This window comes from Synchiropus splendidus, chromosome 6 (genome assembly GCF_027744825.2).
Source record: "Synchiropus splendidus isolate RoL2022-P1 chromosome 6, RoL_Sspl_1.0, whole genome shotgun sequence".
NCBI classification, from domain to species: Eukaryota; Metazoa; Chordata; class Actinopteri; order Syngnathiformes; family Callionymidae; genus Synchiropus; species Synchiropus splendidus.
In genome coordinates, this window is record NC_071339.1 from 267,255 (window position 1) to 287,500 (window position 20,246).

Here is a 20,246-nt window from a genome sequence, read left to right on the forward strand (position 1 = left end):
ATGTCTATAAGACATATGTACAGGTATATAGGCGCTATTGTTCTCACTTTATGTTTTAAGAGCGAAATAGCTAAAACGCACGCTCTAATAATTGTGCTTGACCGCCCCCTACTGGATGACTGCGCTCATGTTTTTGCGTTTCGGGAAGGGTTCAATTTTGTTCCATTCGGGTGTTATATGAGCGATCACTTACTTTTTGATGATGTGAGCTATTCTCCTGTATGTTATAGTGGATGCATATCCTACTGTTGGGTCATCTTTTATTTTGAAGGGAGAGGAAGTGACGTTATTACTGTTCGGCGTTGTTGTAGTTGGCGACCGGAAAAGAAGAAATAAAGACGTGTGTTCCAAACTTAGGAGAACTACAGCCTCCCTATAATAATTCACATCGAACTCAAGCCTCGGCTGCAATGACATCTATTTGATCATCAGGTTTATTATGTTGATGACATTTTTTGTTTTGTTTTTTTTTAATTCAGGCACGAGGCGGACACCTTCAGTTGACGGAAGCGCTCGGGGTCCTGCCCGTCACACGTGCGGCTGGAGCCACCGTGAGCGACAGCAGCCATGCCCAAGTCGAAGAGAGACAAGAAAGGTAAACGCTCTCGCCGCGGTCCTCTCTGCCTGCATTCACACGCACGTGCTGCGCGCTTCCTCTCGCAGTGTCTTTAACTCGGACGGTGAAGAAGGGGCTCGAGTCCAAACAGAAACTCATCCAAGAGGTGCGCCGTCTTCCCTCGCTGTCTCACGCACGCTCGGCGGCCACTTCACCGCCCATGTCCTCTCCGCAGCTCCGCTCCTGCGTGGACACCTATAAGCGCCTGTTCATCTTCTCGGTGGCCCACATGAGGAACAGCAGACTGAAGGACATCCGAACCGCGTGGAAGCACAGCAGGTGAGCGAGGGCGCCGCGGCGGGACCTGGCTCTGGCGGCGGCCTGATCTGTCCCTGGTGTCCGCGCAGGTTCTTCTTTGGCAAGAACAAGGTCATGGTGGTGGCCTTGGGGAAGGGAGAGACGGACGAGTACCGGGACAACTTGTGCAAGGTAAGGTGGTGACGGGGCCGCTCACCATTATATGTGATGACTATTGCTGTCGACGAGTGGCCATGACCTTTGTCTGGAGCTGTTTTGAATTTCTGTTCAACCTAAAGTTGCTTCAATCCTCTCGCTGTGATGCTCCCACACCAGACATGATCAATATTAAAACCCTGACACATGATCCAGGAACATGTATCAACCCTGTGAAGCATGAAGCATCAAACAGTGCACAGAGAGAGCTGCGGCGCTTTAGAACGGAGCTCTTTATTGGTCCCTGAGAAGGAGTTCAAATCCTCACTCTACACACGTGTCTCCCATATAAAACATCTGATCCACATCCAAAGGTCTTATTTGAGTCCTAATCAGGAACCATGTGTTGAGTGTCGCTAGTGACTAGTTCAGTTCTGGTTGTTCTCAGGAGGAGAGAGACCCAGGACACTTGACTGCATCTACAGCAAGTGAGCGGCGTGCTAACCCACATGCTAGCTAGCTGTTAGCCGTGTGGCGTCACACACCAAACTCTCTCCCACCACTCTGAGTGAGTCAGCTGTGTCTAAAATCTGGACCAAGCACAAACAACATGAGAGGGTTACTAAAGGGAAGTGTACTGCCGAGCTAAACTGAAGAGATCAGCGAGTCAAGACGCCACACTGAGGCAATATGAAAGCACACGGCAGAACAGGGGAGGAACAACTGGGAGGAAACCGGAGTCAACGTCTGTGACCAGACTTGAAGGACATGGGATTCACATGCTGAAATGCTAAACTAAAACCATCACAAACACCTGAAACCAAGGTGACGGCAGGCTGAGGAAAAGCCCTCTTGGACTGTGGATGAAAGCCATGCTCTGTGATGGACCATGAAACTGGGGTGATGCCGGAGCTTTTGTTTGGTGCCGTCCCAATGAGATTGACTGAGACCGCTGCCTGGAGAAAACCTGCTGACGTCCAGTCAGTGAGGATGTGGGGCTGCATGTTTGCAGGGACCTCAACTGGAAGGATGTTTGGGGATGATGAAGTCACTTTTCAAGCTTAGAACGCAACTCGCCACAGAACAGAAAGTGTGCACAGGTCCCTGGAAGAAAGAAGCATGTGCTCCATGACGAGGCCAGCAAGAGCCCGGGAGCCAGACTGATGAAGAGTAGGTTTGTCCCTGGAGTCCAGGCCTCAGAGACGGCTGGCCCTCATCCCTGCTGAGACCAGCCCTGGCTCCTGGTACCAGTGGTGTGTTGAAGTGTCTTTGTTTCTCATGATGCCATGGCTTTCCCCTCTGCTCGCAGTAAAAAAGTCACTGACTGGCAGTTTCTGAAAGCCAGAACGCTGCCGTTTGTCTGTCTTCCCCAAAGCACTGAACATGATACAAAGAGAACAAGGTCACACCTTCAATAGGGATGTCCTCATGAACAGATCCGTCATATGGAGGAGGTTGCTGCTTCAGCATGTGTGTCTTGGTGAATCTTGATCGACGTGTGTTGGTGGGGTCACTCTTGTGTCAAACGTCTTTGGTTTTATTGTAATAGCTTTTATGTGGGAGCAGTCGAGTTGTTCCCAGCTAATGTCAGGGGAAGAGGAGGAGCAGTAGAAAGGACTCCTCGTATGTTTGTTGTTGTGATGGTGACTCCTGCTGTTGATACCGTGAGTGAAGAGAGTCTCTTGCCTTTCAAAGTGTGTGAGGAATATTCCATCACTCTTTATGAGGAGGAGTTTGGATCTGAGAAGTTCTTCGTATAGTCAGTCAGTCAGGTGTGGCGACTCATTGTTCCAGATAACAGTTTTATGCAGAGGAAAATGGTGGACACAGCACAGTTGTGCTGCTGCGAGAGCCTGTTGTCGAAATTCAGATCATTTGAGATGAAACGAGTCCTCCTGTCCGGCCCGCTGTGACGCCCCAACGTGTGCTGGAGGAGGGGGTCTCCAGGCTGGGGCTGGCGTTTGGGTGTGAAGGGGCTTCTCTCTGCCCACAGGTGAGCAGGCAGCTGCGAGGAGAGGTGGGCGTGCTCTTCACCAACAAGACCACAGAGGATGTTCAGGAGTGAGTGGCACGGGAGCGGCGCCCGCTCACAGAGGCTCCGCCGTCTGATCACAGCTTCTCTCTCTCTCTCTCAGGTATTTCAGTCACTTCAAAGAGACGGACTACGCCCGCTCAGGGAACCAGGCGCAGATGGACGTGACGCTGGACGCTGGGCCCCTCCAGCACTTCACTCACTCCATGGAGCCCCAGCTGCGGCAACTGGGGCTCCCGACCGCTCTGAAGAAAGGTCAGTGTTGCTCCTGGGGAGTGTCCTCTGAGCCCAGGGGCTTCGGCCTGTCACGGCGCCGACGGTGGGATCGTGACCTCAGACACTGAGGCGTGTAGCTGCTCTGGACCTTTCTGTTCTGGGGCCCGCCTTCCCCAGTGCCAAGGCACCCGGGGCCCATTCAAGTGATTCATTCCTCTTGATGTCATTTGTGAGCAGACATGTCAAACCTTGTGAAATGTGACATGAAACCATGGGATCAGCACAGTCAAGATATTGACTTGTCATGTGACTGGGCGGCGTTGACCTCTTGCAGGGGTGGTGACGCTGCTGCAGGACTACCAGGTCTGCAGGGAGGGGGAGACGCTGACGCCCGAGCAGGCCCGCCTCCTGGTAGGTGTCCGGCCCTCGGGGTCTCCACCCGCCGCAGCTGACCACTGCTGCTGCTTCACTCTCCTGCAGAAACTGCTGGGCATCGAGATGGCGGAGTTCAAGGTGCAGATCAAGTCCGTGTGGAACTCGGAGACGGGGGAGTTTTTGAATCTCAGCGGCAAGGAGGAGGAGGCAGCCATGCAGGAGGATGAAGACGAGGAAGATGAAGAATGAAACTTCTGCAGAGACTGGAACGATTGCGTCACGCGTGTCTTTTATTATTGTGGTGGATGTTCAGGCCTGAAGAGTGAATTAAAGCTCTTTCAGAGGCGCTTCATCTGAAGTAGTTGGGACACTGGTGGGCCACAAGGTTCCAGGCTGCTGTGAAGGCTTCCACCACGCTCTCCTCCAGAGGGCCCTGCTCCACCGCAGCCAGGTTCTCCTTCAGCTGCTCCATGGTGGACATGCCGATGATCACGCCGTCTCCCAGGTCCCCCTGCCACGTGCACGCACGCACGCACGCACGCACACACACAGGTTTGTATTGGGGACCATCACCCCTTTCCCCAGCCGCTCACCTCAACCAGGGCTAGCTATTTTTGAAGTGTCCCCACAGAGTCATATGGTCCCCACAAGGACAGTGTTTAGCCCAGAATTGCTCCCCACAAAGTCAGATAAAAGCGAGCGGCGTTTTGACTCTGGTGTGTGCGGTGTAAAGATCAAGGAAGCAAATGTCTGAGGGAAGCGGTCGTTCGCGCTTCAGAACATGAGCAGAGCTAAAGACCCACTCAGCGAGGCCAGTCACGAAGGGTCTGAGACTGAGTTACCTTGAGCTGCGAGTGATGGTACATCCAGCGCAGGGCGGCCGAGGTCAGAGAAGGTCGGCCTGCGCCGTACGCCGTCTCCAGCGCCTCCGACACCACCTGGATGGCCTGGAAGTGGCTGGCGTTCCAGTACCTGTCGTCACAAGACGAAGAGTCAGCACGCCAGCTGCGCTGGGCGGAGGCGGCTCCCCGAACCCACCTGTCCCGGTACGCAGCCGCCCAGCTGTTCCCGAAGAAGCGCCCTTCAGGCTGGGCACCATCTTGGTCCGTGTAGTGGTACTTCCCCGTCAGGAGGCCACCTGCAGTCAGGAGGAGTGGTCACCAGGCCGCTCGGCTGTGCCGCGCTGACGACGGCGCCCCCTACCGGCCAGAGGATTGTAGGCGTAGAACCTCATGCCCAGATGCCTGAGACAGGGCAGCAGCTCCGTCTCCACTTGTCTGGTGGTGGCGTTGTACATCCCCTGCGGGAGGGTGGCGTGGGCTCAGCGCTCAGAGGAGACGCAGCAGAGGGGGGCGGGGTTACCTGGTAGACCGTGGGCACCACCCACTCCTGGTGCCTGCAGATGGAGGCTATTTCAGCCACTTGCCACGAGGCGTAGTTGGACAGACCCAACTCTCTGAACTTCCCCTGAAAGGTCATGCAGTGTGAGCAGGGATCCACGGCCGGCGCCGCCGCCGCCTCTGCTCACCTCCTGGTGCAGCTGGTTGCAGGCGCGCAGCGTGTCCTGGATGGGCGTCTGGTGGTCGGGAGCGTGCAGGTAGAAGAGGTCCACACAGTCCGTCTGCAGCTTCTTCAGGGAGGCCTCCAGCTGGGAGCGAACGCTCTGGGCGCTCAGCGTCTTCCCTTCCCAGGGGTTGGCCTTGGTGGCCAGGCTCACTGGCGGCATAGGAGGGGGTGGTCAGGAGGACGAGGTGGTCAGGAGGAGAAGGAGGTGGTCAGGAGGAGGAGATGGTCAGGAGGACGAGGTGGTCAGGAGGAGAAAGTCAGGAGGAGGAGATGGTCAGGAGGAGAAGGTCAGGAGGAGGAGGTGGTCAGGAGGAGAAGGTGGTCAGGAGGAGAAGGTCAGGAGGAGAAGGTCAGGAGGAGGAGATGGTCAGGAGGAGGAGGTGGTCAGGAGGAGGAGGTGGTCAGGAGGAGATGGTCAGGAGGAGGAGGTGGTCAGGAGGAGGAGAAGGTCAGGAGGAGGAGAAGGTCAGGAGGAGAAGGTGGTCAGGAGGAGGAGGTGGTCAGGAGGAGAAGGAGGTCAGGAGGAGGAGGTGGTCAGGAGGAGGAGATGGTCAGGAGGAGGTGGTGGTCAGGAGGAGAAGGTCAGGAGGACGAGGTGGTCAGGAGGAGAAGGTCAGGAGGAGAAGGTCAGGAGGACGAGGTGGTCAGGAGGAGGAGATGGTCAGGAGGAGGAGATGGTCAGGAGGAGGAGGTGGTCAGGAGGAGAAGGAGGTCAGGAGGAGAAGGAGGTCAGGAGGAGGAGGTGGTCAGGAGGACGAGGTGGTCAGGAGGAGAAGGAGGTCAGGAGGAGAAGGAGGTCAGGAGGAGGAGATGGTCAGGAGGAGAAGGAGGTCAGGAGGAGGAGGTGGTCAGGAGGACGAGGTGGTCAGGAGGAGAAGGAGGTCAGGAGGAGGAGGTGGTCAGGAGGAGAAGGAGGTCAGGAGGAGGAGGTGGTCAGGAGGAGAAGGAGGTCAGGAGGAGGAGGTGGTCAGGAGGGGGAGGTGGTCAGGAGGAGAAGGTGGTCAGGAGGAGGAGGAGGTCAGGAGGAGGAGGAGGTCAGGAGGAGAAGGAGGTCAGGAGGAGGAGGAGGTCAGGAGGAGGAGGAGGTCAGGAGGAGGAGGTGGTCAGGAGGAGGAGGTCAGGAGGAGGAGGAGGTCAGGAGGAGGAGGTGGTCAGGAGGAGGAGGAGGTCAGGAGGAGAAGGTCAGGAGGACGAGGTGGTCAGGAGGAGAAGGTCAGGAGGACGAGGTGGTCAGGAGGAGAAGGTCAGGAGGAGGAGATGGTCAGGAGGAGGAGGTGGTCAGGAGGAGATGGTCAGGAGGAGGAGGTGGTCAGGAGGAGGAGATGGTCAGGAGGAGAAGGTCAGGAGGAGGAGGTGGTCAGGAGGAGGAGGTGGTCAGGAGGAGAAGGTCAGGAGGAGGAGGTGGTCAGGAGAAGGAGGAGGTCAGCGCTGCGGCAGTAGCCTAAATGTTTGGCCACCTAGAGCACTTCCATCTGCGGCCCCACTGAACGCAACTGAGTCTTGAATTGTCGGAAGAGTTTCAGTTGCACACATAGAAAATAGTTCCGTTTCCACGCTGCGCACCTTCAGTTGACAGAGAAATAACAGCCCTGTGCTTTCCTTGTCATCTCTCACGCACGCACATCTGACCCCGCGACACACGTGGGACCGGAATCTTCCCGTCAGAGCGACACCAGAGGAGCCGGCGCGTTACCTGTGTCGGGCAGACTCATCCCTCCAATGACGGCCTCGGACCTTCCGTCCGCGTACATGAAGGCCGTGTCCAGGTGCCGGTGTCCTCGCGCCAGGAAGGCCTTCACCATCTCCTGGCTCTGCTGGGCGTCGGCGCGAGCCCCGAAGGCCATGGTTCCCAGCAGCGTCGCGGCTGGTCTGGGGCTCTGGCTCGCGCACATGTCTCTCCGAGGCGCCGAGCTGCGCAGACGGGCGCCTGCGACAGTGGAAGTTCTGGCGAGTGCGCGCGGCCCGGCGGCAGCTAACATGCTAGCGAAGCTGCAGCAGAGGTCGAAGGTCAGGCCGGAAGTCTTAAAGCGGCCTGACCCCGTGACTGGGTGAACAAGGTGCGAGGCGGTGGAGGACGGTCACAGTTCGCCGGACACTGTCAGCAGCTGTCAATCATCACTCACCTGACTGTTGCTCAAGCGAAGAGCTCCTGCAGTTCCCACCATGACCACACGAGGTCAGCAAAACTGCACTGACCTCGGCTTCAGTGAGGGCGGCGGCGGCGCGCACCCGTCACCGGACACGTGTTCCCCGCGGTCTTTTTTTGTTTTAACCATTCAAATCATGTTCGCAGTTTAACCACTTTTTTGCGGGGAAAATAAATGAGAACACAAAGAACTCCCACTGAGGTTTGACGCCGGACCGATGTCGACTCGCAAGCTCAGTCGCCTGACGTCACAAAACGTCACGCACTCGGCTTTGACGGGAGGTGTGCGCATGCGCGTTGCCCTGCGGCCCACATGCGTTGCTTCGAATTGTGTGGCAAGAGGCAACATTCAGAGAAAAACCACAGAAGTGTGTCTGTGGTTTGTTGATGGAAAGACACTGCGGAGGAATTGTTTATTTGTTGTCATGGGAGAGCTGGTGCATATTTTAGTTTTCTTTGTGATGTTGCCGGTTTTGCGCAGGTGGGCGTGTGTGAATGCGAGGGGCGTGCCACAGCGAGAGCGTGTGGAAGAGCAGCACCAAAACTTGTGTGAGACAGAATACACTTGGTCCAACAAGCAGAGACCCGGAGATTTTCTGTTGGAAAGCACACTGTCACCAGCGCGAGTCACACACCCGGAGGTTCCTTACCACGGTTCGGAACTGATCAAGCGGGTCCGGTAACAGTGATCATTTTCCAGCACGTTGTCTGTCTCGCTGTGATGTCAACAGTGATAACACAACATTAAAGTGCACCGCCGTTGTGTCTGTGAGGTTGCTTTTCCATCCGTCAGCTTGACAGCCTCGGCCACGTGACTCGCCCCCTGTGGAGAGGTCGGCATCAGCGACGGCAGATTCTGTCTCTGCACACGTTCCACTCCAGGTGAAGAAACTAAGCTCAAGTTCGGTGAAGAGAAACCAGCCGTTTGTTCTTGGCGCCGCTGATCACGAAGGTCCCGGCCCGCCTCTGCTGTCCCCACCCACCTGGGCCACATGCTTGATGAGGGCGCCTGCTCCTGGCCAGGTGGAGGTGTCCCACCGGCCGCGGGGTGATGACGTCACATCCAGCTTCTACCGTGTCTTTTGAAATGTTTCAGTGAGCCAGAGGAAAGTGAAACAAAGGATTTCAAGGCGCTTCCTACCACATGCGTAGCATTTATTTCCACTAAACACCATGTTGGTCATCGTATCGTTTCCGAAGTTTATGTCCGTTCTTCTCCACAGTCTGCGGAACAACGGGTCGTGACTGGCTGACACGTACGGAGCTTTGTTTCTCCTCGATATCGCACAAGAAATCACTACAGTCTCCACAGCAGGCACTTCAACACCTCCAGATACATTTGTCTTCATTTGCCAGGGAACATATGCAGCTATTTCTCTGCTGGAGCAGGAGCGCCCTCTGCTGGAGGGCAGCGCCCTCTGCTCCGGTCAGGACTTCAGCAGGCTTGCTGACTGACTTGCTGAGTCATCACCGGGTCCAACTGGACCGGCGCCATCTGAGCGAGACAGCGAGGCGGGAGATCGTGCCTTTGATCGGCAGCTGTTACGTCGTCGTCTGCTGCTGCTGTGGTTCTGATAAGAAGCGCTGACGCAGAAGCTGATAAGACCAAAGAGCCGCTTCAATCTCATGAATGATTGGCCAGCTGCGGTCAGCTGTTTCACAACAGCTCAGCCGGTCCGTCCTGCCTCCGCCGCTGCTGCGGCCTCGGGCCCCGCGGTCACCGGTCCCACGCCTGACCTGGCCCTGAAGAACCTGCTCCCCACTGTGATGTTGCAAACAGAGTCAGACGCGTCTCGTCGGTCGGCTGGTGACCTGAGGCTCAGGCACCAAGTCAGTCATGTAAACACAAGTCTGGTGACCAAGTCCAGTCTCAAGTCACTGAGAGCTGGCGTGAGTGGTGCAGCATGGAGCGACTCGGACCTGGACCTGGACCTGGACATGAACATGAACATGAACATGAACATGAACATGAACATGAACATGAACATAAAACTAGACATGGACCTGGACCTGGACCTGGACCTGGACCTGAACATGAACATGAACATGAACATGAAACTGGACCTGAACATGAACATGAACATGAACATGAACATGAACATGAAACTGGACCTGGACCTGGACCTGAACATGAACATGAACATGAAACTGGACCTGGACCTGAACATGAACATGAACATGAACATGAACATGAACATGAAACTGGACCTGGACCTGGACCTGGACCTGGACATGGACATGAAACTAGACCCGGACATGAACATGAACATGAAACTGGACCCGGACTTGAATCTGAAACCGGACCCAGACTTGGGCCCAGAACCAAGCCCGAACCCGGGTTCTCTCAGCCCACCCTCACCTGGTCCCGGGAACTGGACTTGGGCCCAGACTTGGGTCCGGGCTTAGTCCCGGACCTGGACCCGGATCTGGACCCAGACCTGGACTCGGTCCCGAACCTGGAGCCGGACCTGGAGCCAGAGCTCTGGGGGAACAGTGACCTTGACCGGCCGACGGGCCGTGGCTCATTAATGCCATAAATAAGGTTACATCATGGCCGCACCTGTTCTCTATCACCTGCTGGCGACCCTTGCCCCGGGGCTCCGCCCCCTCCACGCCGCATAAAAGGGAGCGCGGAGCGGCGCTCTGGGTTCTGCACCGCGGACCCCGGGGTAAGTGGCTCCGCCTCCCTCCCAGGCTCCTCTGGATGAGCGGCATGTGAAGAACCGTGTTCTCTGTGTTGGACAGGACCAGACTCTGACGCCAGGATGACCAAGCTGACGGCTGTGGCAGGTAAGCTCCGGCTCCGCCCCCCTCACCTGTGTCCTCAGGCTCACCTGTGCGTCTCCTGTCTCCAGGCCTGTGCCTGCTGGTGTGCCACCTAGGTAAGGCCCCGCCCCGCCCTGCGTCTCTCTCTCTCTCTCTCTCAGCCCGCCCTCACCTGGTAACCTCCTCTGTCCCGCTCCTCAGCAACCTCCTCGCAGATGGTCTGCTACTTTACCAACTGGTCCCAGTACCGACCCGGCGCTGGCAAATACATGCCCCAGAACGTGGACCCCTTCCTGTGCACCCACCTGATCTACGCCTTCTCCATCATCAACCCCAGCAACCAGCTGGTCACCTACGAGTGGAACGACGAGACGCTCTACAAGGCCTTCAACGGCCTGAAGAGCAAGTTGGTGTCGGCTCGGAAGCTCCTCCTGCTGGTGCTGCTGCTGCTGGCCTCTCACGGCTCTGTCTCCTCAGGAACCCCAGCCTGAAGACCTTGCTGGCCGTCGGGGGATGGAACTTCGGCTCCACTCAGTGAGTGCAGACGCAGACGAGTCCGAGCTTCCGGGTCGGGTCTGAGTCACCTGCCTTGGGCTTTGCTTCTTCAGATCCACCGGCGTCTCTGAGAGCATGACTCCAGCCCGTAACGCTGCCCACTCTCCTCAGGTTCTCCATCATGGTCTCCACTCCAGCCAACCGCCAGACCTTCATCCAGTCTTCCATCAAGTTCCTGAGGACCCACGGCTTCGACGGCCTGGACCTGGACTGGGAGTATCCCGGCTCCCGTGGCAGCCCCCCCGAGGACAAGAGGAGGTTCACGCTGCTCTGCAAGGTGCGTGTCAGGCCTTGTGGGGCCCTCAGCCTGAGGGTCCGGAGTGCCGCTTCTGGTTAGGGGGTGACGGCCAGGAGAGGTCCCCACAAGGAGAGCGGCGCACGTGTGTGACGGGTGCTGTCCCTCCGGCGGCAGGAGCTGGTGGAGGCCTACGCTGCCGAGGCCAAGGCCACAGGCCGACCTCGGCTCATGCTGACGGCAGCCGTGTCGGCCGGCAAGGGGACCATCGACGCGGGATATGAAATCGCAGAGATCGCCAAGTGAGGCGGGGGGTCGGGCGCGTGGCGGTGGCGGCAGGCGGACTGACGCGCTGCTCCTCCGCAGGTACTTGGACTTCATCAACGTGATGACCTACGACTTCCACGGGACCTGGGAGACGGTGACCGGACACAACAGCCCGCTGTACCGCGGCTCACATGACACCGGTGACCTGGTCTACTTCAACACGGTGAGTGGCGCCCCCCTTGGCCCCGCCCCCTCTCAAGCCTGGCCCCGCCTCCCTCAGGACTACGCCATGAGGTACTGGAGAGACCAGGGAACGCCGGTGGACAAGCTGAGGATGGGCTTCGCCACCTACGGCCGCACCTTCCGCCTGAGCACCTCCAGCAGCGGCGTGGGCGCCCCGGCCAGCGGCGCGGCGGTGGCCGGACCCTACACCCGCGAGGCCGGCTTCTGGTCCTACTACGAGGTGAGGAGCGTCCCAGAGTCACGGAGAAGGAAAGCTGACGCGTCCCGTGCCGGCAGATCTGCACCTTCCTGAAGGGAGCGTCCGTGCAGTGGATCGACGACCAGCAGGTGCCGTACGCCAGCAAGAACAGCGAGTGGGTGGGATACGACAACCGGCAGAGCTACGACGTGAAGGTGAGCGGCGCGCGGGGCGGACGCCGGTGAGAACGCCGGCCTCTCAGTTTGGCTCTGCCTCGCACAGGTCCGCTACGTGAAGGACATGAAGTTCGGCGGCGTGTTCGTGTGGGCCTTGGACCTGGACGACTTCAACGGCGACTTCTGTGGGGAGGGAAAGCACCCCCTGCTGGCTCACCTGAAGAAGCTGGTCCAGTCAGGTAGGCCGAGCCGCCCGGGAGCGTCCCAGCCCGTCTGAGCCCTCGCCCTCTGCTAGACCTGCCTCCGCTGCCCGTCACCACCACCACCAAACCCAGCGTCACCACCGGAGGGCCGGGCACCACCACCACCCACCGGCCCAGCACCACCACCACGCGCCCCGTGCCCGGCCAGGGCTTCTGCGCCGACAAAGCCAACGGCCTGTACCCGCACCCAGAGGACCCCGCCGCCTTCTACGAGTGCGTGAACGGGAAGACCTACGAGAAGAGGTGCGGCAACGGCACCGTGTTCGGCGAGGCCTGCAAGTGCTGCACCTGGCCCTGAGGCCGCTGGTCACAATAAACCCACTGCTGAACACCTGGTCTCCTGCTGTTTGTCAGTCTCCTCACTGAAGCCCAGAAACCGGCTCCCCTGCCACCACTGGGGCGGCGAGCTGCTGCCACCCAGGGTCAGGTGAAGCGCGCAGCAACGCTGACTCTGCTGGTTCATCATAGTCTCAACTAGTTTCACCAGTGTCTTGGTCCGAACTCACCGCGTGTCGTCATGACACTACACACCAAAACAACAACATGAACAATATGAATACGAAACACGCTCCATGGGAACCGAGGCCCGGATCCAGCATGGTCTCTTGGAGAAGCGGACCTGTCCACTCTGAGGTCTCCTGGTCAGACACAGGCAGGATCTGGTCAGCAGCGTGGGGTCGGTGGCTCGGTCAGGCGGAGCCAGACCCGGGCGCAGCCTCCTGCTGGTGGACGGAGATGAGGAAAGAGCAGCCAGGGCCTCCTCCACCACTCGGGTCGCTGACAGACCGGATCGTTCACCACACGCCTCCCCACTCTGTTAGCATGTAGCATCGCTAGCCACGCTGGAAATGAGGCTAGCGAGGCCTGTGAGGAGCCGCGGGGCATCAGACCGCCTGTTTATCCTCAAGGTTGTTTCGGCCCACGCGTGGCCCCTGCAGTCTCCAGGCCTCAGCACCTCATCATGAGCCAAGGTCCACCTCTAGAGCCTCATCTGGGACACTCCACCAGTGTGATCCTCTGCAGCCCTGTTGTGGTGGCACGGTCCTGGAGACGTGCTGCAGGAGGAGCTCGGTGTCTTTATTGTAAAACAAAGAAACTGTGCAGGAGATGGACAACAGGAGAGCTCTTCCTCTGGTAAACAGTGAGAGTCCTTCACAAGTCAAAACAACTGAAGAATGAGCCGGTCCAGCGTTGCTACAGGTGGAGCTCCGAGCTGAGCCTCTGCAGGAGCCACGCCGGCGGCAGCAGCCCCCACAGCAGCGGCGGCGGCGAGGAGGAGGAGGAGGCCTGGTTCTGAAGCATCATGCTGGTCCCTACCAGGCAGAGGAGAGGGATGGCACCATGGCTGCAGCCCTGACATCCACGGAGGCAGAAGACTTCCATCACACTGACAAACACACTCACCTGTGTCGCCGGACACCAGCAGCTCCTGAGCCGGTCCGTCCCCGCCCTCGCCCCAGGACCGGACCTCCAGCATGACATAGTCCTTGTCTCTGGGCAGCGGCAGCTTGACGGACGTCTTCCACTTGTCCAGGATCTTCAGCGCCGTCTGGCCCTCGTGCTTCCACAGCACCTGCAGACACGTCTGCCTCAGCTCCCGACCCTGAGTCTCGCTCCGCCGCAGACTTACTTTGTAGCCGAGGACTGCCGACTCGTTCTGCTGGGCCTGCACCGGGTCCCACCTCACGCTGACCCAGGAGCCCACAGGCATCCACGACAGGTTCCCCGGGGCCCGGTTTGGAGCTGAAAGGAAGATAGCGGCATCACCGCGGCGTGGAGCCGAGACGGTGGCGGCACTGAAGCTAATGCTACGACAAAGGCTAGTGGCAGCAGAGCCACAGCAGGCCCCTCACACTTGCACGAGGTTTACACACCATGGTGTCATGGGACCTGGCTGCTGCCCCCGGCTGGCGAGAGTCGGCCCGCCATGCTGCCCGGGGCTGGAGCTCATGCCTCAGGTCTCATCACACACTTGTGTGGGACCATGGCCCGCTGCACTCCTACTGTGGGAGGAGCCGCTTCACAAGAGTGCGAGCTCATGATCACGTTTCACCATGCTGTTCTTCTACTCCTCCCAGAGCGTTGGTTCCAAAGCCAAAACGACTGGGAGTCGCCTGCTATGACTTTTCTCAGACCCAGGTGCCAGAATGCCCGGGACATTCCACTTTTCTGACCCATTTTTCCCATTGAAAATGAATGGGAAGAGGATTCATCACTCTACTTCAGCGGCTCGCAGCTCCTCCAAACTTTGGTCTAGAAACTCTGCGAAAAGCTCAAAACGCAGCCGCACTCGCCCTAGTAAACGGATCGGAGCCAAGTCGTATCGTTGGCCCACAAATCGGCCTCAAAGAAGCAGAGATTTGGCAAACATGGAAAGGTTCGAGTGAAGCAATTCAGCTGGTGCGAGTGGAGCGGAGGATAGAACAAAGTTGGTTTTGCGTTTGTAAAGTGCCATTGTGGTCAAACAGTGGGGCGCAGAAACATGACAACCTCCAGTTGTGCAGTCACACTTGTCCTCTCTGGTAAATGTGCTCAGAATTACTGTAGCACTTTCCAAGTTTGTCACGGAAGCATGGCAGTCCAGCCCCATTGAAATGCACTGTCGAGGAGAGGCTGCTGCGTGAAACTGGCGGCAAAGTTAGTCCTTTTCACCTCGCCGTCCTGGCCACACCGTAGACTGTAGACACATGAAAGTCGGTCACGGCTGCATTCCCAGCAGCCAGAGACCCGGAGGGCGTCAAACGTCGCTGCAGACCTCAGCACCAGTTGTTTTTCTACTTGCTGAGCGCCCCCTAGTGTCTGTGAGTGTGAGTGGCAACCGTACGTGGCTTCCTGGTGGTCACAGTGGTGCGAGGAGACATGGGTCCGGTGCCGGCGCTGTTGTAAGCCAGGACGGCCACGTGGTATCTGGTGCTGGGTCGCAGCCCCGACACTCTGGCGGAGGGTTCCACGCCGGCTGTCCGCACCCGGTCAGCCGCCGCCTCGCGCTCGTGCTGCCGCCAGTAGCGGATCTGTGGAGACGGAGAGCAACGTCCTGGATGCCACTGCGCTGGACACGGGATTCACCGCCGTCCTCACCTCGTACCCCCTCAGAACGCCGCTGGCACCCGCGTCCTGCACCGAGTCCCAGGACACTTGGATCTCGAAGGCTGACAGGGCCGTGGCGTTGACGGAGACCGGCCCCGCCGTGGGCTCTGTGGACGTCAGGCGTTGAGAGTGTGGTGCGTGATGCTGCCGCAGCTTCAGTGACACTCATGTGGCTCACCCTCCTCTGCTGAGTGGACCACGGCAACCTGGCTGAACGGCCCTTCGCCTCGCTGGTTGTAAGCCTTGATTTTCACCTCGAAAGGAGTGTATGGTGTCAGGGTGGCGTTGTGGTAGACAAAACGGCAGGACTCCACGTGTGGGATTCGCACTGCGCTCCACGATGATTCCTGCTTCCTCCTAAACTCCAGGACGTAGCCAAAGCCGTCGCCGTTCTGGTACTCTCGGGCCATGGGCTGTTCACAGGAGCATGCAGGCAGGACAGTATTGGTCAGAGAAAAACAGAGGAACACGACTACTGCTACCACTTTGCACGTGCAACTTCAAGCTAAGCAATGTTTGTGGGCGTGTTTTTATCACGGTTTGGGGCATATACACCAGTGCTCTTCACCCTCTCTCTGGCCACGGCACCGTGGTTCACAGCACCACAGGAGCCTGGGCCACTGGTGCTTCAAGTCCTGTAGAAACTCCCTGTTCACTGGTGAAACACTGCAGCTACTGACACTGGCTTGTTCTGTTGCCAGGCTGTTTGTTTCCCGTGTGTCCAGAAAGAGGCGGCAAAATAGGTCATGCTTCATTGATGTGTGGACTGACTTGAAATCACTGTTTGGGTGGGATCACTTCTCTTTTGCATGATGTGACTGGAGTTTCCAGACAAATCCTCGGCTTCTCTGCCTGAACTCGCTTCATAACAACAATGATTCCTCCATCACCAGCGGATCTATGGCCAGCACCTGGTGACGTCACATGAATGGTCCCCTCACTCCCAGTTTTGCCTTCATCTCCAACCATTTTCATCTTCAACATGAACTCGCCATCAAACAGGAAGACATTCATCAGAGAGACACTTGTCCGCGTCACTCACAGTCCAGGTGACGATGAGCTCGCTGCGGTCTCCTCCTCCACCACCAAGTCCACTGGGGGCCACGGCTGGAGCTGCGGACCAAAAACAGCAGGCATGTTTGACTTGACACCACGTCCGCTGACCTATGCACCCGCTCCTGCTCGCACTGTCGGTCACGTGGCTGGCCAGCAGGGGGCGGTGGCAAGGTGGGCGGCACAGAGCAGCGGAGCTGAGCCCGAGTTCAGCGAACTGTTTCATGGAGGAGGGAAGGTTTTCACAACACAGCAGAGCTGCAGCTGCTACACTGGGATGAGCACAGCACCAGTGTGAGGGAGTTGGCATCAGTGAGGTTTCACGCGAGGCTTCAGCACCTGATCTCCACTTCAGTTCTCCACACCGGACTGACAAATGCCCGACCCTCAGCTTGCTCAGGTGACGCCGGGGAAAATGAGCCACACACCGCTGGGTGGGCGTCCTCCATCTCACTCTGATGTGAAACAGCGAGAGGAGCGGAGGCGAGAGCAGCTTCTCAGCAGACCATCTTACCTGACTGGTGGGTGCGGATGGTTGGAGACGGCATGCTGAGCTCTCCACTGCCCAGGATGTTGCTGGCAACCACTTGGAACTGGTAGTCCATCCAGGGCACCAGTCCCACCACGCGAGCCGCCTCTGCGTTCCCCTCGATGTTGTGGGGCTCTGGAGATCAGAGTGAGCCAGTGTGACCATCAGGGTCCAGCCTTCACACCAGGCGCTTGCTCTCACACCTGTTCTCATTTGCTTCCACTGAGCCGACAGCGAGGAGCGTCCAAAGATCTCGTATTTGCCGATCGGACTGTGGTTGTCATAGCCACGACTCCAGCAGAGCTCCACCGAAGACTCTGCGATGCTCCTCACCAGCAGACCTCCAGGTGGTCCCGGGGGTCCTGCACGCAGCACAGAATCCCAGCGGTTAGCAGCCAGCTGCGCGGGTCTGCTGTCTGGGGTCACACGACTGACCTCGGACCACCAGCTTGGCAGAAGCCGAGGCGCTGTCCACCACCGTCTGCACGGTGCAGGAGTACACGCCGGCCTGGTTCAGCTGGGCGTCCACCAGGAGCAGGTCACCGATGGTTTCCCTCTGGAAGAGCAGGCCACAGAGAGACCTTGTGAGAGATGAGCGGCAAGTGTCGGGTCACTGGCGGTGAGAGAGGCCACCGCCGGCCGCTGCAGAGCCATGTCTCACGGCATCGAAATCCTTCCACCTCACTGACGTCACATGGGTGATGTGGGCATGACTCAAGCTGCATCAGAGAGTGACTTTCATCTCTCCACTCTCACAGTTTGGGTTCACACTGGTCCCATGAGGCGGAAGTGGATGGATGAAACATTTGGCTGAAGGCGTCACAGTCAGCTCTGCACGGTGACTTTCCGGGAGCAGCACATCCCTGCACTCACCCCCTCCACCCGGTGGTAGGGTCCGGCGGAGTCTTCCAGGTCCAGGAGAACGCCGTTGAGCGCCCAGGTGAAGGTCAGATCCATGGTGGGGTCGTGGGAGGCGTGGCACTGCAGCGTGATGTTCTCTCCCTGGTTGATGTCAGCATTGGCAGGAGCCAGCGTGATCTTGGTGGCATCTGTGGGACACACGGGAGGAGCTTCAGCGTCAGCGCTTCATGCCAGGCTTTCGCACAAATCATCCTGAAACGGACACCTGCGTCACACGTCCACAAAGCGCCACGGCCGACAACAGTGTTTACAGTTTGTGAAGAGACAATGCTAAACATGCAGTGGTGGAGCAGGTGCAGTGGACGGTGAGCGTCAGAAGGACGGGCCAGTGACGGGCAGAAGGACGGGCCAGTGAGCGGCAGAAGGACGGGTCAGTGAGTGTCAGAAGGACGGGCCAGTGAGCGTCAGAAGGACGGGCCAGTGAGCGTCAGGACGGGCCAGTGAGCGTCAGAAGGACGGGCCAGTGAGCGGCAGAAGGACGGGCCAGTGAGCGTCAGGACGGGCCAGTGACGGGCAGAAGGACGGGCCAGTGAGCGTCAGGACGGGCCAGTGACGGGCCAGTGACGGGCAGAAGGACGGGCCAGTGACGGGCAGAAGGACGGGTCAGTGAGCGTCAGAAGGACGGGCCAGTGACGGGCAGAAGGACGGGCCAGTGACGGGCAGAAGGACGGGCCAGTGAGCGTCAGAAGGACGGGTCAGTGAGCGTCAGAAGGACGGGTCAGTGAGCGTCAGAAGGACGGGCCAGTGAGCGTCAGAAGGACGGGCCAGTGACGGGCAGAAGGACGGGCCAGTGAGCGTCAGAAGGACGGGTCAGTGAGCGTCAGAAGGACGGGCCAGTGAGCGTCAGAAGGACGGGCCAGTGACGGGCAGAAGGACGGGCCAGTGAGCGTCAGAAGGACGGGTCAGTGAGCGTCAGAAGGACGGGCCAGTGAGCGTCAGAAGGACGGGCCAGTGAGCGTCAGAAGGACGGGTCAGTGAGCGTCAGAAGGACGGGTCAGTGAGCGTCAGAAGGACGGGCCAGTGACGGGCAGAAGGACGGGCCAGTGAGCGTCAGAAGGACGGGTCAGTGAGCGTCAGAAGGACGGGCCAGTGAGCGTCAGAAGGACGGGCCAGTGACGGGCAGAAGGACGGGCCAGTGAGCGTCAGAAGGACGGGTCAGTGAGCGTCAGAAGGACGGGCCAGTGAGCGTCAGAAGGACGGGCCAGTGACGGGCAGAAGGACGGGCCAGTGAGCGTCAGAAGGATGGGCCAGTGAGCGTCAGAAGGACGGGTCAGTGAGCGTCAGAAGGACGGGCCAGTGAGCGTCAGAAGGACGGGCCAGTGAGCGTCAGAAGGACGGGCCAGTGACGGGCAGAAGGACGGGCCAGTGAGCGTCAGAAGGACGGGCCAGTGAGCGTCAGAAGGACGGGCCAGTGAGCGTCAGGACGGGCCAGTGACGGGCAGAAGGACGGGCCAGTGAGCGTCAGGACGGGCCAGTGACGGGCAGAAGGACGGGCCAGTGACGGGCAGAAGGACGGGCCAGTGAGCGTCAGAAGGACGGGCCAGTGAGCGTCAGAAGGACGGGTCAGTGAGCGTCAGAAGGACGGGTCAGTGAGCGTCAGGACGGGCCAGTGAGCGTCAGAAGGACGGGCCAGTGAGCGTCAGGACGGGCCAGTGAGCGTCAGAAGGACGGGTCAGTGAGCGTCAGAAGGACGGGCCAGTGAGCGTCAGAAGGACGGGCCAGTGACGGGCAGAAGGACGGGCCAGTGAGCGTCAGAAGGACGGGTCAGTGAGCGTCAGAAGGACGGGTCAGTGAGCGTCAGAAGGACGGGCCAGTGAGCGTCAGAAGGACGGGCCAGTGACGGGCAGAAGGACGGGCCAGTGAGCGTCAGAAGGACGGGCCAGTGAGCGTCAGAAGGACGGGCCAGTGACGGGCAGAAGGACGGGCCAGTGAGCGTCAGAAGGACGGGTCAGTGAGCGTCAGAAGGACGGGCCAGTGAGCGTCAGAAGGACGGGCCAGTGAGCGTCAGAAGGACGGGTCAGTGAGCGTCAGAAGGACGGGTCAGTGAGCGTCAGAAGGACGGGCCAGTGACGGGCAGAAGGACGGGCCAGTGAGCGTCAGAAGGACGGGTCAGTGAGCGTCAGAAGGACGGGCCAGTGAGCGTCAGAAGGACGGGCCAGTGACGGGCAGAAGGACGGGCCAGTGAGCGTCAGAAGGACGGGTCAGTGAGCGTCAGAAGGACGGGCCAGTGAGCGTCAGAAGGACGGGCCAGTGACGGGCAGAAGGACGGGCCAGTGAGCGTCAGAAGGACGGGCCAGTGAGCGTCAGAAGGACGGGCCAGTGAGCGTCAGAAGGACGGGCCAGTGACGGGCAGAAGGACGGGCCAGTGACGGGCAGAAGGACGGGCCAGTGAGCGTCAGAAGGACGGGCCAGTGACGGGCAGAAGGACGGGCCAGTGACGGGCAGAAGGACGGGCCAGTGAGCGTCAGAAGGACGGGCCAGTGACGGGCAGAAGGACGGGCCAGTGACGGGCAGAGAGGTCGAGCGTGAGCGGCACAGAGGTTGTGCGAGCACCGTGAGTGCACAGTAACCAGGACAGATTGGTCGGAGTCGCAGTGGAGAACTCGCTCCACAGAGCTAGAGAGGCTGA

The 20,246-nt window shown here is 59.1% G+C and overlaps 4 protein-coding genes across 5 annotated transcripts in view; 2 read left to right on the forward strand and 2 right to left on the reverse strand.

The window, feature by feature from the left end:
• Nucleotides 1–487: 487 nt before the first annotated feature.
• On the forward strand, nucleotides 488–4,856 carry mrto4 (MRT4 homolog, ribosome maturation factor). Its single transcript, XM_053869396.1, has 8 exons — nucleotides 488–595; nucleotides 664–722; nucleotides 792–895; nucleotides 964–1,045; nucleotides 3,003–3,070; nucleotides 3,145–3,296; nucleotides 3,592–3,668; nucleotides 3,738–4,856. The coding sequence occupies exons 1-8, from the start codon at nucleotides 568–570 to the stop codon at nucleotides 3,879–3,881; spliced, it is 714 nt and encodes a 237-aa protein (XP_053725371.1). The 5' UTR covers nucleotides 488–567; the 3' UTR covers nucleotides 3,882–4,856.
• akr7a3 (aldo-keto reductase family 7, member A3 (aflatoxin aldehyde reductase)) lies at nucleotides 3,756–7,311 on the reverse strand. The gene is made up of 7 exons (XM_053869395.1): nucleotides 6,892–7,311; nucleotides 5,161–5,348; nucleotides 4,995–5,099; nucleotides 4,836–4,932; nucleotides 4,671–4,770; nucleotides 4,475–4,604; nucleotides 3,756–4,143 (listed from the first exon to the last, which is right to left on the reverse strand). The coding sequence occupies exons 1-7, from the start codon at nucleotides 7,175–7,177 to the stop codon at nucleotides 3,982–3,984; spliced, it is 1,068 nt and encodes a 355-aa protein (XP_053725370.1). The 5' UTR covers nucleotides 7,178–7,311; the 3' UTR covers nucleotides 3,756–3,981.
• Nucleotides 7,312–9,882: 2,571 nt separating this feature from the next.
• LOC128761245 (acidic mammalian chitinase-like) lies at nucleotides 9,883–12,343 on the forward strand. Its single transcript, XM_053869392.1, has 12 exons — nucleotides 9,883–10,013; nucleotides 10,090–10,134; nucleotides 10,200–10,226; nucleotides 10,312–10,516; nucleotides 10,588–10,644; nucleotides 10,777–10,942; nucleotides 11,078–11,202; nucleotides 11,267–11,390; nucleotides 11,448–11,630; nucleotides 11,687–11,803; nucleotides 11,871–12,003; nucleotides 12,060–12,343. Exons 2-12 carry the CDS (start codon nucleotides 10,110–10,112, stop codon nucleotides 12,323–12,325), a joined length of 1,428 nt encoding a protein of 475 aa, XP_053725367.1. The 5' UTR covers nucleotides 9,883–10,013; nucleotides 10,090–10,109; the 3' UTR covers nucleotides 12,326–12,343.
• Nucleotides 11,665–20,246, reverse strand: part of cntn2 (contactin 2) — a 17,581-nt gene continuing 8,999 nt past the window's right edge. Inside the window, exons 12-22 of one of the 2 annotated variants that reach the window (XM_053869382.1) lie at nucleotides 17,570–17,745; nucleotides 17,132–17,252; nucleotides 16,900–17,058; nucleotides 16,682–16,831; nucleotides 16,157–16,227; nucleotides 15,293–15,527; nucleotides 15,106–15,221; nucleotides 14,852–15,038; nucleotides 13,658–13,770; nucleotides 13,432–13,600; nucleotides 11,665–13,340 (exon numbers count right to left, since the gene is read on the reverse strand). In XM_053869382.1, coding sequence (XP_053725357.1) covers nucleotides 13,222–13,340; nucleotides 13,432–13,600; nucleotides 13,658–13,770; nucleotides 14,852–15,038; nucleotides 15,106–15,221; nucleotides 15,293–15,527; nucleotides 16,157–16,227; nucleotides 16,682–16,831; nucleotides 16,900–17,058; nucleotides 17,132–17,252; nucleotides 17,570–17,745 — 1,616 coding nt within the window. In that variant the 3' untranslated portion in view covers nucleotides 11,665–13,221. The remainder of the gene's footprint in view (nucleotides 13,341–13,431; nucleotides 13,601–13,657; nucleotides 13,771–14,851; nucleotides 15,039–15,105; nucleotides 15,222–15,292; nucleotides 15,528–16,156; nucleotides 16,228–16,681; nucleotides 16,832–16,899; nucleotides 17,059–17,131; nucleotides 17,253–17,569; nucleotides 17,746–20,246) is intronic. The other variant, XM_053869383.1, reaches the window with a different exon arrangement.

What these genes read in the sequence shown, in the direction of transcription:
- mrto4 (XM_053869396.1), top strand. Translation starts at nt 568, where the DNA reads ATGCCCAAGTCGAAGAGAGACAAGAAAG. An exon ending in AACAGAAACTCATCCAAGAG is followed by an intron (nt 723 to 791) that starts GTGCGCCGTCTT and finishes TCCTCTCCGCAG; the next exon opens with CTCCGCTCCTGCGTGGACAC. An exon ending in CCCGACCGCTCTGAAGAAAG is followed by an intron (nt 3,297 to 3,591) that starts GTCAGTGTTGCT and finishes GACCTCTTGCAG; the next exon opens with GGGTGGTGACGCTGCTGCAG.
- akr7a3 (XM_053869395.1), bottom strand. Translation starts at nt 7,177, where the DNA reads ATGTTAGCTGCCGCCGGGCCGCGCGCACTCGCCAGAACTTCCACTGTC. An exon ending in TGGTGCCCACGGTCTACCAG is followed by an intron (nt 4,933 to 4,994) that starts GTAACCCCGCCC and finishes ACCCTCCCGCAG; the next exon opens with GGGATGTACAACGCCACCAC. An exon ending in GCGGCTGCGTACCGGGACAG is followed by an intron (nt 4,605 to 4,670) that starts GTGGGTTCGGGG and finishes TTGTGACGACAG; the next exon opens with GTACTGGAACGCCAGCCACT.
- LOC128761245 (XM_053869392.1), top strand. Translation starts at nt 10,110, where the DNA reads ATGACCAAGCTGACGGCTGTGGCAG. An exon ending in GCTTCTGGTCCTACTACGAG is followed by an intron (nt 11,631 to 11,686) that starts GTGAGGAGCGTC and finishes CCGTGCCGGCAG; the next exon opens with ATCTGCACCTTCCTGAAGGG. An exon ending in GAAGAAGCTGGTCCAGTCAG is followed by an intron (nt 12,004 to 12,059) that starts GTAGGCCGAGCC and finishes GCCCTCTGCTAG; the next exon opens with ACCTGCCTCCGCTGCCCGTC.